Source organism: Halichoerus grypus, chromosome 3, assembly GCF_964656455.1.
Source record: "Halichoerus grypus chromosome 3, mHalGry1.hap1.1, whole genome shotgun sequence".
NCBI lineage: Eukaryota > Metazoa > Chordata > Mammalia > Carnivora > Phocidae > Halichoerus > Halichoerus grypus.
Window position 1 is genome coordinate 188211173 of NC_135714.1, and position 18844 is coordinate 188230016.

General features: G+C 35.1%; 1 protein-coding gene across 31 annotated transcripts in view; it reads left to right on the plus strand.

Moving 5' to 3' along the window:
* PCM1 (pericentriolar material 1) overlaps positions 1–18844 on the plus strand; it is an 80750-nt gene that overhangs the window by 45265 nt on the left and 16641 nt on the right. For 14 of the 31 annotated variants that reach the window (XM_078069711.1, XM_078069709.1, XM_078069700.1 and 11 more), the window contains 6 exons: positions 7012–7176; positions 9461–9517; positions 12092–12264; positions 12616–12747; positions 17041–17161; positions 18537–18692. In XM_078069711.1, coding sequence (XP_077925837.1) covers positions 7012–7176; positions 9461–9517; positions 12092–12264; positions 12616–12747; positions 17041–17161; positions 18537–18692 — 804 coding nt within the window. Of the gene's footprint in view, positions 1–7011; positions 7177–9460; positions 9518–12091; positions 12265–12615; positions 12748–16147; positions 16632–17040; positions 17162–18536; positions 18693–18844 lie in introns of those variants that run through there. The other 17 variants (XM_078069705.1, XM_078069707.1, XM_078069721.1 and 14 more) reach the window with 5 other exon arrangements.

The following is an 18844-nucleotide window of genomic DNA, read 5'->3' on the forward strand; positions in this document are numbered from 1 at the left end:
AATGGATAAGCACTGTTCTAGACCTAGTTGAATAAAGTTATTTTTATTTTTAGTCACCTTTATAGTTTTTTTTAATACAAAATTTATCAAATAGGGTTTAGTGTTGTAGATATTTTAAGACATTTATTCTTTTTGTGGGTCTTAAAACTTCTTATATTTCCTATGTGTGTGGTTACTATGAGCTTAGAAGATGTTTTCCAAATCTTGTAGGTTACTAAAAATTGCCAGTGTCCAATTTTTACTGTTATTCTTTCTTAGTATTACATCTAATCTTACATCCAACACTTCTGTTATGACTTCTGGTACATCCTTGGTTGATTCATTCAAAGAAATTTGGGTCTGTAACTACATTGCAGTCTTTGAATATCATAGATGAAATCACTTTTAAAACAAGTTTGCTCTTAGTCCTTAAGGAATTTAACTTTGGTTAATAAGGTGAAACATTAACCCATTGAATTTTTTATTGAATCTTGTCATTGGATATCCTATCGAAGTTCTTTTTATAGTGTTAACTGCATGCCATTAAAAAAAAAAAGATGTTCTTTGAATTTTGAAGAATTTACTCAAGTCTAATGCTAGGTAAAAATAGTTTTATTAACTAGAATCTGGAATATTAGAATTAAAGGATGCTCCTTCAAGTTTGCAAGGGATGCTTTTCGGCTATGGCTTTGAGAGGTTGTTCTGGGTTCAAGGAGATTGTACTTGGTGCTTAAGGACAAAGTATTTAAGATTTATAATCAGGAAAGTTTGAAAAATCACCACACACCAGCTAACTCTCTCTTGGAAGCTCCCAATATATACAAGGATATGAAGGTCCTAGGAAACCCTGTGGTAAAAAATCGACTTGTAAACATTTGCAGCATTCATCTTAGCCATTTTTGGTTAATGAAACACTTGAAAAATCTGATGAAAACTGTGGATGTAAGAAAGAATACCTGCTCCTTCATTTCATTTCAGTTCTTCATATATCCTTCATGTCTTTGGCTACTGCTACTCTCATCTGAAGAATCTGATTTGATGGTGAAACAAGCAAATTTGAACAGGGATGATAGTTTTCTCAGCACACATGTTATCATCTTTGAAAATATTCGATCATTTATATAGGTTTGGGAGGAGCTGATATTATCTAGCAAATTAGTGATTCAGATGACTGAAAATCCAACTACTCTGCTTTCTCCAAGATTCCTCCCGGTGCCACCAGAGAACATTTAAGTACATAATGAACCATGGCCATGTTTAGAGAGTGGCCCCTTGGGTAACTCATCAAACTTCTTCTCTATTACCTTGTCCCCACAGAAATGCTTTTTGTCATATGAATAAATGAAGAAACACTAATACTTATTATCTGTCATTTTCTCATTCAGCCAGTTGAGTGTGCTAGGGTGGTGCTTCTTAAACTTTAATGTTTCTCCTTGGGAATCTTGTTTAAAGGCAGATTGATTCTGTCTGGGTAGGGACCCAAAGGTCTGTATTTCTAACAGGTTTCCATGTCTCGTTGAGCTTGGTTTGTGGATTTCACTTTAAGTAGCAGGGTCTTAGGGAACTCTTAAGCCAACTAATGGCCATAACTACCTAAACCTAGAAAAAATTGGTATATTTAATTTTGAAACCCCTTTATTCTGAGGAATTATGATTCTGTATATACAATTCAGCTTTTTTGATTCAGGGCAAAGATTGACATTCTGATCTATGTGCTCTCTTCTAAGTATAAAAATACTTACCAGAGGGCGCCTGGGTGGCTCAGTTGGTTAAGCGACTGCCTTCGGCTCAGGTCATGATCCTGGAGTCCCTGGATCGAGTCCCGCATCGGGCTCCCTGCTCGGCAGGGAGCCTGCTTCTCCCTATGACCCTCACCCCTCTCATGTGCTCTCTCTCTCTCTCTCATTCTCTCTGTCTCAAATAAATAAATAAAATCTTTAAAAAAAAAAAAAAAAAAAATACCTACCAGAAACATAATACACATTTATTTGTTCGACAGGCATTCAAGACCATCTGTCAGTGAGAGCCCTACTTTAATACACACAAAAATCAAAGACTTGGTAGCAGAATCTAATAGATGCAGAGTCAAACTAATATGTAGCAAAATCAAATTAGTCAGCTAAACCCTTGCTATCCAAAGTGTGAACCATGGACAAACAGCATTAGCATCCTCTGGGAGCTTATTAAAAATGCACTCTTGGGTCCCACCTTCCACCAACTGAGTGAATACACATTGTTTTTCAGTGTGTATTTTAGCAAGATTCCAGATGTTTTAATATGAAAATATGCCCATTAAAGTCTGAGAGGCACTGAGCTAGTCCAGTGCTATTTTATGGGGTAGGAATAGCCATGATTTCTTAGAAAATAGAATATTTACTTGTCTTAAATGTAGGTGGATGGAGAGAATATTGGAAGGCATTCCAAACTTTAGTAACAATGAAAAGAAGTTTAGAGGCAGGAAAAGAAGATGAGAACAGCTGGGGAAGGCAGTAAGATATGATACATAGACCAGCATGGTGGGACTTCAGTTTCTGTCTTAAGAGACACAGCACAGCCAGTTGTGCTGTCCCAGATTTACTAGACTGAACTGTTCGTATATGTTTTTGCACTTGGGGACAGTTTTCAGAGGTGGCATGCTAAATCTTCATTTAACTTTGTTTCTAGTGATGGTAATTTTAATCTTTAGATTGTATTTTAATCTTTAGAAGGTCTTTATATGTACATATACATTAAAGGTAAATTATCACTGCATGTGAAGTAAGGTTTTACAAATTATGTGATAGTGATAATCATCTTTTAAACTTTCATTCCAATTCAGACTTTCTGAGTTGAGCATGTTTCCTTGCCTTTCTGTGTGCTTCAGGTATCAGACCTCTAATTTGGCTACACTCTACCAGGTCCATTTCTTTTTTTGTTATTATCAGAGAGCAGTGGGATCATATAATCTAGATCTTCCTCATTCTTTTCTTAGAAAATTGGATAGAACTGTTAATGTACTGTAACCATCCCTGAGTCTTTTCATTTCTTTTCTCTTCCCTTTCCTCTTGTTTACGAATGAAGATTGAGATGAAATGGATGTCAAGCGTTAGGAAGGGCAAGGCCTGACAGATGTGGCCAGGAAAGAAACAATCCTTTTTAGATTCAGAGAGATGATTATTTACATAGGCGGAGAAAGTAAGAGTAGCTGGAAGTCCCAACTCCCTGTGTTCTTTGTTCCACAGGCCACCAGGGGAACACTGAAACAAAAGAGGCCAGGTGACAATTAGAAATTATAGCATGAGTGTTGGGACCCCTGTTGTTGAGGAGCCGGTGCTATGCTGCCGCTACAGACCACTTCATAGTCTGGAGGTGTCCCCTCAGAGTGTGAGAAGGAGAGGTCTCCGAGGTCTCCTATTTCATCAGAACCCAGGAGGAGATAAGAACCTCTTCAGGACAGCTTTACAGGAGGAGGGGGAGGCGGGTGAACAATGGCCACGTAGCAGTTCCTCACAGACCTCCCATGTTCTTGTGTTCTGTGCTCCAGGAGGAGGATCATCAGGCCTTCTGTCAAGACTTAGACTCAGCTGCAGTTCAGTCCTTACCTTTGTGGCCTGTGTGGATGTATGCAAGGTCTCCAGGGTGCCACCAGAGGTCACAGCTGAGCCGTGTCCCAAAAGTGGAGACACAACTAGAAGTACTATTTTTTCTAAATATCCTGCCACTCGTACTGAGAAAAACAGATTGTGCGCCAGGCAAAGAGTGATGAGTGGGATAGGAGGTCATGCCCTTACGCTAATGACCATCATGTGGTGGTGGTGGTGTTATACTAGCTGGCCTAGCCAGTGTAACTCAGAGGTATCGTTACCCTTCATTAATTGTTTTATCTATTACTTTTGGCAGTTGTATACCCTTATTGCTGGGCCTGTTTATGTGAAAGTCAAAAATAACCCAAGAGGGCTCTTTTTCCAGTAAGTTTCATGCAGAGTGGATCAGAGTGGCTAGACTTTAGTCTGAGAGACCAATAAAGAAATCAGGAAGCCAAGTAGAGATGATGAAGTCCCAACTTGATTGATGGCCTTAAAAAGGGAAGGTTAACTCCAGATCGGATATTACAGAGAATGAATTGACAGTGTATTGGGAACCTACTTGTTATTAGCAGAGCAGCTGTTGTGGTCTGGAGAATGTAAGTAGGAAGGCTTTAGGTTCTGTTGGCTCATTAAGTGAATGTCAGGAGCAAAGATCAGAGTTCTACAGTTCTTGGAGAAAACTTGGTTGGAGGACCAACATCCATGCACCTCTTGACACCTCCCTTCCTTCCAAGAATAGCAGTCTTTTGTCACTTCAAGGTACTAATGGAAAAGGGTGTCACTGAACAAGTGGGTGGCATCCTCCCTACCTTGCATCTGGGAGAGCATTTGGCCTTTGCAGCTGAGGAAACTGAAAAGAGAAGCAGCTTCTTACTGTCTCGATGGGAGACTGACAACTTGCTAGCGAAAACATTGCTTCACCATAGGATGAGACTTCCGAGTACTGTCAACATGCAGTGAAGTTACCCAGCAATTGGGTCCAGCCTTAAGGGTAGATATGAGTCCTGACTAGCCCAGTGAATGTAAAAATGCATGTAAAAGGGACCAGCAGTCAGAGAGGAGACAAGAAGCAGAACACTAGAACGGTAAAATCGAGTAAAAGCTATTATTGAAGGAAATACACGCTTGAACAAAATCATAACACTTAGGCAGATTGAGTTGTAGAACTAGAAAAAATGATTTTCACATTTAATGTTTAGACTGTTCAGAAAAGAGGATGACTGGTAGTAAGTCCCAGACTACTGACCTAGAAAATTGAGGGGAAGAATTACGCCATTGTACAGAACAGAAAGTACTAAGATAAAATCAAGAAGAAAACGATTAGAGGCTTAATGACAAATCTTGGAGATATGATATATAGGGAATACTAAAGGAAGAAGAAACAGGTAGAAAGGCACTAATTAAATAAGTAATAATAAAGGGGAATCTTTAATGAAGAAAGACTGGAGACTGCAGATCAAAACAGCTAACTGTTGTCCAGCCAGGAGGCAAGGGAGAAAAGTATACACATACCCCTATGTATATTCTAATAAAATTCCTTAATTCCAAGGAAAAAGTAAAAATCTAATAAGCTTCCAGAGTGCAAGAACAAGTTACATACAATGAGAAAGAACCAAACTGACATCAGACAACACAAGAAGTAGAAGAAAGTGAAATAATGTCCATACACAGACAAAAAATAGTACTGCAGCTCAAGAATCCTGTATTCAAACTAGAGCCTTCACTTGTCAAGCATCTTATCTGGGGAAAACAACAGAAACAACATATGAAACAGATGAGACACCTTTATAGGGAAAGGTGAAAGGGAGAGATAACAGTTAAAGAAAACAATAGATAAATCTCAGTTACTAACATAAATTCAAAAGTAAGATATTAGCCAATTTAATCTGCCAGTATATCAAAAAGAATATCAGACTGTTGTCAATAGGGTTTATTACAGAAATGTAACCATGGTTCGTTATCAGGAAGTCTGTCAACATAATTTTCATGTCAGTAAATTGAAGGACAGAAGTCATATAACCTTAGTGGTAGATGAGATAAAATTTGAAGTCATTCCTAATAAAAATTATAAGTAAAATGCACCAAAGAAGGCAATTATTTAGTATTTAATATAATGAAAGTAGTTAGCTAATGCCAGTCACAAACAACACTGTAAATGAAAATACTCCAAATATAATCTGTATCAAAATTAGAAATTAAACAGGGGTTCCCTCTCTACCAGCATCATTATCTAGCATTGTTTGGAAAATACCATGACAAGAAATTAAATAATTGGCATAAATATTGAAAAAGGAGGGAGATATTTTAATTTTTTCTGAGAGAGCCCAGGAAACACTGGAAAATAGCTACTAAAGTAAGTTAGTAAAGCAGCTGGTTATGAAATAAGTATGCAAATATTTTTCTCTATCATAGTAACACTCAGTAGAATGGAAGCGGGGGGAAATAGTCTTCCCATAGTAGTATCCAAAGCTATTGGGGGGGAAATCCTTAGGAATAAATTTAACAAGGAAAGTACTAGATCTATAAAAAATTGTAAATATTTTTGAAGAACACAAAGCAAGATTGAACAAATGTAAAAAACATAACGATGTTTTTAAAAATTGTGTAAAATTATTAAATACCAGTTCTTGAATTAATAACTGCTTTTAATGTGATTCCATTTTGAATCCATGTGGACTGTTTTTAAAATTTGAAAAAAAAAAATCAAAGCTTATATGGAAGGACAAATATCTAAGAATAGCCAAGAAGCTGCCTACATAGGACTTGCCTTACCAGATGTTTAAGCATTCTGTAAAACTTCTATGGCTAAAAGAATGAAGATGGCATTGGAATAGATAAATTAAACAGATAGAATGCCCAGAAATAAACCTCAGTAAATATGGAGACTTAATATATTGACCAAGGTTGCATTTTGTTTCATTGGGAATAGGGTAGGTATAACCAAGTATCCATGTGAAACAAAATAAAGTTGAACTCCAAACTTGTGCCATATAGCAAGGAAAATTTAGTAGAATATGTGGATAACCTATGAGTGGGTAAGACCTTTTAAATCGAGTCCTTATTACACACAAGTTATAAGAAGGCAGACATATCTGACTAATGCCCATTATTCTCTCTTTTATGGACATTTTATGTAGATTGGATGTGATTCTTTTTTGTATTTCCTAATATTGAAAAATGGTTAACTTGGAGACTGACCAGTAGAGGATTTGGGTCATATAAGGCTTACAGTATAGTTTGAGTTGGGATGTACCCATGAAGGTGGTGTCTAAAGGACGATGAAGTGTTAGAATATATTACTGTTACCCCATGCTGCCAAAGGTTATTGCAAGACATTGTATTTACTGTTTTCTATTTATACAGCATTCTAAATTGAGTTACCTGTACTATTGCACTATGGAAATCAATTTCCCTTTCAGTTTGAGTTAGTTGCAGCTGATAACAGTTGTCACTTTTTTTACTTAAGGGTATGAAAGTGCCAGTATGTCTAGCACATGTGAACCTTGCAAAAGTAGGAACAGACATTCAGCCCAGACTGAAGAGCCTGTTCAAGCAAAAGTATTCAGCAGAAAGAATCATGAGCAGCTGGAAAAAATAATAAAATATAGTAGGTCTACAGAAATATCTTCAGGTATGTTCTTTTTTGGTTTGCTTTAATCTAAGGACTTCTTCATCTTAGATTTCAAAAGCCATTGGTCTGTCATACTTTTCTGTCATGTGCAAGGTTTTATATAAGTAGAGATTACAGTATACATTCCTTGATACCAAGAAATGTGAACTGGAAATATTTTTTAATATTGTGATAGTAGCTTTTGACACTTTATGATGAAATTTCAAACAAAAAATCATAGTCGAAATTAATTTGGAGCTGATTTGAAATTCTGAAAATCTTCTCTGAATAAGAATTCGATGTAAAATCCTATCATTCCCTGCTTAAAATCTTTGGCTTTACCATGCTTACAGGGGAGAGTCCAAGTGCCTTAATGTAACATCTGGCCAGCAGAGATTTGGCTCTTTCTTGCATCTCTAGACTCTTTCTCCCTACCCTCTCTGCCTTGAAGTTGCCTCTTTCCATGGCACTGAACTGAAGTTTTCGCATAGCTATCTTGCTGTTTCTCACCTCAGCAGGAGGCCTTTTTGCTCTTTGTAAGCCTTTTTCTCTACTGGAGTCTTCAACAAAATGTTAATTCTGCAACTCTGAAATTGCATCAAATCGAAGCTCAGATAATTTCCCCTTTCTCCTTTTTTGTTTCTGTTGTAGCCTGTGTAAATCTCTTCTGTTGCCCGTATCACATTATATAGTATTTACTTGTTTAAGTGTCTTTGTCACCTTTTTTGAGTCCCTTGGCAGCAGAAAATACCTTCTCATGTTTGTGCCTTAAATGTTCCCATGGTACTGGGCACGTGGTAGGCACTTACTAAGTGTTAATTGAATGAATGAATGAATGAATGAATGGAGTTGTTTGTGTTTTCCACTGTTTTAACTACTGGTACTTTCCTAATTTATAAAGAGCAAGTACATCTCAAAGAAACATGGGGAGGGAGGCAGTAAATAGAGACCCTCAATTCTCAGGTGTCAATAAAATCCTTGGTGAAAAGTGAGAGTAGCAGCTACCATTTGTATTATGCTTTACTATTTACAAATAAAACAAATTACTCATCTCATTTGAGCCTCATAATGCTGTGAATTGGTTTTATTTCCATTCTGCAGATGAGGAAATGTGGTCAGAGAGTATCCCTGTTTTTTTTCCCCAGCATCATAAAGAGCTAGTAACATAAATTGGTACAGTTTTTCTGGAAGGCTTCAAAAGTCATGGCTTTATCTCAGTAATTGTACTTATCTATGCTAAGGAAACAAAATGAAAAAAATACTGGGATTTAGTGTTGTCTGAACTGTGATTCCAACTATGTTTAAACAAAAAATCAGAATGAATAAAGACTAGAAGAAAATGCATCAAAATGCTAATAGTGATTTTATCATCTTTAAACTCCTATATTTTCTAAACCTTTCATAACAAGTATTTATTGCTTTTGTAATCAGAAAAGAAACATCACATTTGTTTGTATTTTGAACTGACTTCCTCAAGGTCATATTGCTAAGAAATGGCAGAGTGGAAGTTTTAATCCTGGTCTTCTCTTAAGTCTAGGATCCTTTTGGCAAAACTATCAGTTTTCCTGATATAACCCCAGTATTTTACCAAAATTTTACAATTTTTATCTCCTTTCACTGTCTTTATCAAATAGTGAGATCTTCAAGGAGTAAACAGTTGGTGGAGGTTGGGGAAGGGCACTAAATTGAAAGGCTTATTAATTAATTGGATTATCAAGTTACCTAAATAATGGATAGTTGGTCATAGGACTTCAGACCTTACTACTGTTACTTAGAAAAATACAATGATTGAATTTTGGTGCACTAAAAAATGCTTGCCTTGTGTAAATATACCCTATGGGTATTTACAGATTCATTTTCTAAAAAGACTTATTTTTAGTTTTAATCATTACTCTAAAATTCTCTATAGCATGGACTAGTAGTTTTTGTTACGTGATTACTAGAGAGTAGCATATATGACTGCTAGTATTGAATTTTACAGTCCTCTCCTCCCTTAGGAGTTGTGGGAGGTTCACCTTGATGTGTACGCTTCTACGAGTGAATGGCAGAAGTTTATTATGATAGTCATCATCAGTCACATTAAGTTTATATATAAGTTTATAGCAAATCTTTTGATATTTTCCCTAATAAGATTATTTTTTAAACAAATTATAAACCATACCTGTGATAACATTTCAGTTCAGGCAAACAGTTTTAAAGAAATTTGCTTTTTTTTTTTTTTAAATTCACTTACTCATATTATGGACCCTGTCTTTACTATTCATACACGTTTTTTGTTCATCCTTATGTCTGCCCTTTCCTACAGCACATGCTAGGAGAATACTCCAGCAGTCTAACAGAAATGCATGCAATGAAGCGCCAGGTAACAATCTGCTTAGTTTTGGTGTCCACTTTTTGTTAATTTTTTTCCATTAGTCTTAAATATCCTTAGTTTTATTGCTCTGATTATTTTATTTTATTTTTTTAGATATAGCTTAGTGTTTATATGTCATTTGGTTTGTAAAAGTGAAAGAGAATTCATATAAAATTCTGAAGGCTTTCATTTGTAGTTTTTACTTGGGTGGTAAAATTAGCTGCTTTTCTTGTTTTCATTTTCAGTTACTGTATGTAACATAACCAACACATTCATAAGGATAATAGAAAATCTTTTTATAATTGATTATTTTATTTGAAGTTATTTTGTAATTCTTAAATGCATAAAAGCATTAATATTTTTTGAAACAAAAATAGTTATTTTTTCCTAGCTTTGATTTACAGTGTTAAGTATTGTGTGTAACTTCTGTTGTACTTATTTTTCATTACTAGTCAACATCTACAAAAAAAAAATAAGCCAATAAACCATTGAATAAAATCAGTGACATGCAAAGACCATGATAAATAAAAATGCATGGAAAATTACAAAGATTCCAAAATACTGTTTTTGGCTTTACACTATGTATTTTCTTTAAACATGGTTTTGTGTGATTTAGAGTTATAAATATTCTTGAATGCCTCCTGCACTATACATAAGTGAAAAATAAAAGCTTGTTATGAATCTTTAGGAGAATCTAAAGAAAAAAACAAGGATCTAGCACAGACAAAACTTGAATTATATCTGTAACACGTCCTAAAGAAAAGAACTCTGAAAAATAGGATAAAAATAAGATGGATTCAGAGAAACCTGACTGAGATCAAGGATTTTTGTAGCCTACACTAATGCATTTTAGTAGGAGGAGAAACTGGCAAAAACTTTCCACCTGTCTATTGCAGGGCTGGGGAGGTGGGCAGTAAAGCATGTATTCAGCATCATTCATTATTTGGGAATAATTTCATCTTTAATGAATTATACATAATTTAGAATGATAATTTTATCATATAGAGGTATGACAGGTGTCATTAAATATGCTTTGTTCTTTGAAATAATAAACATTTTCTAATTTAGCTGGTCAAAGTATAGTATAAATTGGAAGTTTGCATATTAAATCATATCTTCTTATCTGGGTTTTTCCTTTAAGTAGAGATTTCCTAGAGATAGTTTTGGTTCCTGCTTATAATATCACATTTGAACATTTTTAAACTAGTAAGAGAAATTTAGTATTTTATTTTATTTTATAGTCATAAATGAGGCAAGATAGGGAAATTGCATATTTATTATTACACTTGTAGAAATTACGGTCTGAAGATGTTAAGATACAAGATGTGAGTTAGTAGGAAGTTTTTTCATTAGGCCTCATTTCCTTTGCATATTCTTACCCTCTCTTACAAAAGGTGAATTAAATCTTTATGATCTTTGTATATTTATTTAAAATCACAGTATATTAAAACCTTCAACATTTTAATTTCTCTTTTTTAGAAACTTGTCACAGATATTTGTGGAACCTGAGTATTTACCCATGGTTCTACTATTGCTCTAGAAAGGGTACAGAGTTTGATAGCCAGAAGAACTACTTAGAGATTTTTTTTTTAAGATTTTATTTATTTTAGGGAGTGAGAGTGTGCACACACGTGCAAGAGCAGGGGTGGGAGTGGGGGGTAGGGACTGAGGGAGAGAAACTCAAACAGACTCCACACTGAGTGTGGAGCCTTATGTGGGGCTCAATCTCATGATCCTGAGATCATGACCTTAGCCTAAATCAGGAGTCGGGTGCTTAACTGACTGAACCACCCAGGTGCCCCAGAGATTTTTTTAAATAGAGCACTCAAAATGGGAACAGTTTCTAATTCGCACTCTTAAAAATAAACGTATGACTGTATACCTTTAAGAGTGATAATTCTGTGTTATCAACTATTATATATAGCAGAATTGTTGAGTGATGTCTAGATTCTATGAAACTGAAAACGTGCATCAGGTCATGCCTGGTCCAACTTATACTGAGTGTGGCAGTAAGACAGTAGCAAAATTGACCTATATTGTGTTATATTCAAAAGTTCAATTTTCCATCAATACAGCATGATAGCTGAGATTTGAGAATTAGTAGACCTGACTAGATAGACCTTAAAATAGTAGCTTTTATTGCCAGCATTCAGTTTATTCTAAACATTAAATGAATTTCCTTTTCTGTAACAAAGTTCATATTAGCAAAAAAAAAAAAAAAAAAAATTATTTGCAGTTAGTTTATTTCATTCAAGTGCTGAAAGATTTCTACTGATTATTCCTATGAAATGTGTAAAATTTTCCAGATAATTTTTTTGAGAAATAAGTATGGTCTGAGTAACGCTAGGTAATATTATCCATACATTTAAGTATTTCTAATATATGGTATATATTTTGATATTTTTGAGATTATTTTTATCTTGGTAATTTTTAAGATTCTTTTTCTACTTTAAAAGTCCTAAAATAGAATTAAGTCTGTTCTGATATTTAAGTTATTTAAACCTGAATAATGATTCAAGGTGATAGCAATTGTCAGGAATGTATTTTATCACTGTTAACTTCCTGATCTTTTATATCTTCCAGAAACCGGGAGTGATTTTTCCATGTTCGAAGCTTTGCGAGATACTATATATTCTGAAGTAGCTACATTAATTTCTCAAAATGAATCTCGTCCACATTTTCTTATTGAACTCTTCCATGAACTTCAGCTCCTTAATACAGACTACTTGAGACAAAGGGCTTTATATGCATTACAGGTATCTGGTAGCTAACATTCTTTTTCCTACTCTGTCTGGTACCAGTTTTCTTCATGATTGTATCTGGTTGCTTTCTTAGACTGAAGTACATCCTGTTCCATATGTATTATGATCTGTTTTTCATGTGCTTTCTTGCCATTTTATTTAAAACTTCTTGTATGGCTTCAGTAACCTTTAGATAAAGTCTTTCTCTGAGCAATTTTTTAGTGTTTTATCTTTAATGTTATTTCTTCCTCATAATTAACCCATGAGGTGAGGTACATTCATTTGCTCTTCTGTCTGCTTGTGTGTTTAAATTGGTGATAAAAAATAAATGTTTTACATAACTAACTATCTTATTTCCTTATTTAGGACATAGTATCCAGACATATTTCTGAGAACCATGAAAAAGAAGGAGAAAATGTAAAGTCAGTAAATTCTGGTACTTGGATAGCATCAAACTCAGAACTTACCCCCAGTGAAAGCCTTGCTACCACTGATGATGTAAGCTGATCATGATTGATGAACGTAGATAGAATTTCACTATGCAGTAAACAGAAGTTAAATAAGTAGTTATACATTGTGAATATACCTGATACTTGGTTTTTAGCTTTCTTAAAAAGTGTAACACGTTATTTTGAGGTGAGGTAGAAAACTCAATTAAAATATGTCAGCAAATACCAGAAATTATGTATAAATGATAGATTATAAGGTGTAAAATAGTTGTATTTATATTTCTGGTGCCCATCATAGGAATTGACTCACAACAGACATTTAGTAAAATTTGTTGTGTTTGTTCAAGACATTCAGTAAATCAGACTGCAGTCAGATCACAGAGCCCTAAAATAAATAAATACAAGATAAATCAGGTCTTTGGGTTAGAAGAGAAGCCTGGACAAAAAGAAAGTCATCCAGGAAAAAAATTGTAATTTTTAATGTATTCAAGTTTATGAAGAAAATTTTGAATAAAGTAAAGGAACTTGGGGAATGGAAAAGAGTGGTGAGGAAAATGGTGCATTCTCAGTAATCTGTGTTCTCCAGATAGCCCCCATGTAGCACATAAGGCAGTGAATGACTGGATGGCAGACTGCTAGGATAGTGAGGAGGTAATGTGCCTAGGTATTTGGAATTCACTACTTAAAGGTTTGGACCCTGATTCTATTATAAAAGATGTTATGGGGTTCTCGGATAGCAAATACATTTCTATGCCAACTCTAGTATGTGGATTTTCAGGGATAAGAGTGCTAGAACTGATAAGCAAATATCTGCTCTGTGTAGAGAGTTGGAAGCAGTATTACTGTGTTTCTGCCCATTGCTGATATACTAGCATTATAAGTTTTTTTGAAAAGATAGTTTTTCCCCCAAAGATGTCTTCTTTTTTTTTTTTTTTTCACGTATGGTAATTTCCTTATAACTGTTGAGGACTTTTCCTGAATTCTTGCTCTTTAACTTATGCTCATGTTTAAAACAGTACTTCCCCAAGTGATCTTTTCTGCTTAAAACCTTAGGCTCCAACTCCTCTATCACTCTGAACACAAACTAAAAACGATATGGTTTTAATTCACTTTACAATGTCAAATGTAAATTAAGTAATTGTTTCTATAATTAATTGAAAATTGCATACAATTTTTGTGGAAGATGAAGAGAGTGGTCCGGCTGTATAGATGAGTAGGTGATATGCGGTTACATTAAAGTTTATTAGGCCCTGAAATAACTTGCTGAGAGCATGAATGGTTTCTCTGCCTCCCGTAACTCCATTGCCTCCCTGTTTATCCAGATTTCATGTAGATGGTATTACTTCGTTAATTTAAAATATTTGAGCCCATTGGCCTTTACCATCAATAGCAAATTGGAAATTGAGCTACAATATATGATAAAGTTAACCTGACAGGATTTTAAAGGTTTTTCCTTATAACTGCTGCAGACTTAAATAAAATTTAAAGATACTGACCTGCTTAATAAGGAAGTGTCTTATTTGGGGTTGGTGCAACAAAATACTGTAGACTGGATGGCTTAAACAACAGCCATTTATTTCTCACAGTTCTGGAGGTGGGGAAGTCCAAGATCATGGTTCCAGCAGATTTGGTACTCGGTTAAGGCCCTCTTCCTGGCTTGCGGATGGCCACCTTCTCTCTCTGTCCTCACATGGCTCTGGTGTCTCTTTTTTTAAAAGGGCACTAATGCCACCAAGGGGTCTCCACCCTCATTACCTCATCTAAAACCTTGATTACCTCCCAGAGGCCCCACCTCCTAATACACTGGGAGTTAAGGCTTCGAACATGAATTTGGTGGTGGTGGTGGGGGGTACACAGAGACTCAATCTGTAACCATATAGACTTGGCACAAATAACTCTACTTAGTATTATTTTTAAATAACTAAATCAGTTCTTTAGTTTTTCATCCAAAACTTAAATTCGTCATTAATGTTAACATCCTCCCTTTATTAATGCTATTTAATTATCAGCAGCACAACATCCAGTGTTCCTACCCACACATCTAGAGCAGTGCTGTCCAGTAGAACTTGCTACAGTGATGGAAATGTTTTATATGTGCATTGTCTAATAATGGTAGCCATTAGCCACATGGGGCTATCAAGCACTTGTAATGTGGCTAATGGGACCGAGGAACTAAATTTTAAGTTTTAATATAAATAACCACAGGCTAGTGGTTTCCATATTGGACAGATACAGACTCTCATTCTTTGTGTTCCTAGGCCAAGGTCTTTTTTTTTTTTTTTTTTTTTAAGATTTTATTTATTTATTTGAGAGAGAGAGCAAGAGAGATCACAGAGGGAGAGGGAGGGGGAGAAGCAGACTCCCTACTGAGCAGGGAGCCTGATGCAGAGCTCAATCCCAGGGCCCTGGGATCATGACCTGAGTTGAAGGCAGGCACTTAACCGCCTGAGCCACCCAGGTGCCCCAGGCCAAGGTCATTTGAGCTCCATTTATGGAGCTTGCATAGGCACATTTCAGAGTGTGTAAGAGCTTTCATGGCCAGGAAAGAGAGAAGTAAAAGTAGGCATCCAGGAATTATAAATCAAAGGGGGGATGAAGAATTGAAATTTAAGAAGAAGAAACATTTTGTATCTTCTATTCCATGTGCCATAAAATGGCAAAGGCACATCTACCTTCCAGTTTTAATTGAAGGAGCAACAAAATGGTTCCATTTCCTGAAATGTGTTCTGTAATGCCTGAATTTCCTTTAGTCAGAGACAGAGCTTTCATTTCATAATTGAAGAGGAAAATTTAAAAGATTAATAGCTAGGAGAAAGAACACAATTGTGAAATGAGTTTTAGAATGTGAGATTCCCCTTAATCACACTATACACAGAAATTATTTTGAAATTAAAGTCCTGAAAAGGCTAAAACTTAGAAAACTTCTAAAAGAAAATCTTCTTGATTTAACATAAGCAAAAATTTCTTAGGGTACACAAAGCTTTAACTATAAAAGAAAAAAATGATAAATTAGACTTGATTAAAAATAAAATCCCTCTGCTTTTCAAAAGACACCATTACGAGAACATAATCTTAGTACACATATCTGATAATGACTATATAAATGACAAATCCAGACTACATAAAGAACTTTGACAATTTGATTATAAGACCAACAACTCGGTAGGATAGGGGCAAGAGATTGAACAGGCACTACATAAAAGAAAGATCTATAAATGGTGGCCAATGTGCAAATTAAAACCACATGAGAAATTTCCTCACATGCACTAGAAAGGCTGAAATTAAAAAGATTGACAGTAAGAAATGTTGGTGTGAATGTAGAGCGATTAGAACTTTCACACTGCTTATGGGATTATAAAATTGTACAACCACTTTGGAAAGCAGTTTGGCCGTTTCTTAAAAGAAGTTAAACCTAAACTTGGCATGTGACCAAGGGATTTTTCTTCTAGGTATTCATCCAAGAGAAATGAAAAGATATGTCCACAAAAACATTTGTATTCTAATGTTCATAGCACCTTTAGTCACGATAGCCTCAAACCGGAACATCAGCAGATAAATGGATAAACAAAATATGGTATATCCTTACAATGGAATACTATTCAGCCATTCAGAAATAATGAACTTCTGAAACACATGACAACATGGATTAATGTCAGAAGCCTATTGAGCAAAAGAAAAGAAGCCAGACACCGAAGAGTATATTCTGAATGGTTCCATTTATATATCAAGTTCTAGAGCCAGGAAAGCTGATTTGTGGTGATAGAAATCTTATAAGCGGGGTGTAGTGGAGACTGACTACAGAGGGATACAAAGGAACTTTCTGGGCTGATGGAAATGGTCTTTATCTTTAGGGAAAGTGGTTACATGGGTGTATATATATATTTTTTTAGAACATCAAACTGTACACTTAATGGGTGCACTGTTGTATGTAAATTATATTTCAATAAAGTTCATTTAAAAAAAATACGAATGATGCTGTCATGTTTTTCTTCTGATAAAACCAGATATAGTAAGGTCCTAGTAATTGTTAGGCTTTGGAGATGGGAAAATTTCCCTGAGGGTGTAGAAATAATTTAAAATGTTTAGTTTTCCAAGTTAGAATTTAATTAGTAGCTAGCTCTGTGTATTTTCATCTACTTAATGATGTATGTTCTGCAAGATTATTTAATATTTTAATGTTCTCTGTGACTGTTCAACCTTTAATAACTTCGGTTATATCCCAATTTTAAGTATGTAGTTTTATGCAAATACTTAGTTTCTATGTTAAATTTTTAATATTCATCGTAAAATTTTTAAAAGAAATATTAGTGATTTTTATTTGTTTTTTTAAACTATAACTTAGGAAACTTTTGAGAAGAACTTTGAGAGAGAAACACATAAAATAAGTGAGCAAAATGATGCTGATAATGCTAGTGTCATGTCTGTATCTTCAAATTTTGAGCCTTTTGCAACAGATGATCTAGGTAAGCAGAATTTTTTATAATCTTAGAACATGACTTTAATACAGTCTTTGAATTACATTGATGAAGAAACAAAAGTCCAAAAAAGCTAAGATGTGGTGGAAAGACTTTGGACTTCAAAGTCTCTCAGTGTAAAGTCAGGAATCTCCTGTTAACTCTTTAGCCTTTGGCAAATCATCTCATCATTCTGATTACATGTTCTAAGGAAATGGGAGTCCTGCCTATCTTGCTCTATGTTCTTTGAAAAATATATAGAATTTTCTAGCATGTATAGTAGGAGCTGAAGAAATGTTAATTTCCTTCCTGTAAGGGAAAGGTCATCCTTTAAGGTTTTCTAGTTACTTAATGGGAAAAATTCAGAGGTATCAGGGCCTCATCCAATCACATTTTCAATAACAATATTCACTTCATAATTTGCAATAACTGAAATTTCTTAGCAAAAATAATCTTTAGTGAGAAACCCAGGTAACTGAATGTGCATGATGCATTGCGCTTGTTTTTTTTTCATCATTAGTAAAACAGAAGCTTGGAGGGTTGTATAACTCAAGGGGAAGAAGAAAACCCAGAGTCCCAGACTTGGAAAGGGGAGTAGGGAAAAGAAAAATGTATAGGTACCCGATTCATTTTCCTGGCTGTAGCCTATCAAGAGATAACTGAGATTCAATCATTCAGACCTCCAGGGCACTTAGTTGATAAAAGGATCTAAGTCCTATTATTCTAGTGTTTGTTCATATGATGAGAACAAGATTTAGATTAATTCCAAAGGCCTCCTACAAAGAAAAGGGCCAAGCCTTGCCCTGTTACTAGATACACACTTTTTACCAAAGCAGTAAGTCTTCCTTTTGTCTTATTCTGACTGTCATGGACTCTAAGCCTAGCTCCCTTCTGAGTAAATACCTGTCAAGTCTAAACTGATCATTTTAGAGAAAAATCTCCCTTTCCCCTTGAGTTTATTCCCCCTTTCTGAGTTACCAAATGGTTTTGAGTCCTATCTGTTTTGTTTCATTTACTGATTTTTTTCCTCAAAATCCTTCACTAGCTTTGTCTGAAGTGGACAAAGGAAAACTGGGAAATCTCTTTCTTAGGCATTTTCCTTATTACTTGCTTATGTTTAGTTGGATCCTTTTCCTCAGAATTTGGGTGACATCTTGGGATTTATTTTTACATGAAGCAGTATGATGACTAGTGAAATCAGTATGGACCTCAGAGTCTAAGAGAGTAATGTATGCCAAGTCACCAAACTAGTATAGTGTCTGGAACTTGTTAAAGCTACTTTTCCTTACCTACAGTTAGACGTTTTTTTTTTTTTAATATGTTGTGAGGAATACATGATAAAGTTTGCTTTTATATTTTCTCAATGTTTCTGTTTCATATGTAGGTAACACTGTGATTCACTTAGATCAGGCATTAGCCAGAATGAGGGAATACGAGCGTATGAAGACTGAGGCTGAAAGTAGCCCAAACAGAAGATGCACCTGCAGGATTCTTGATGAGGATGGTGCTGCCGCCACGAGTACGGTTACTAACTCAGAAGGTGTGTTCTTCCGCTGAGTAAAAGTACAGAAACTACAGTTCCATATGTAAAGAAAATGTATAGCCCCACCTGATATATAATAATTTTATTGCCACTTTCTTTTAGTCATTAAGGGTGCTAAAACTACATAAATGCTCCTTTGTATTAGCGTA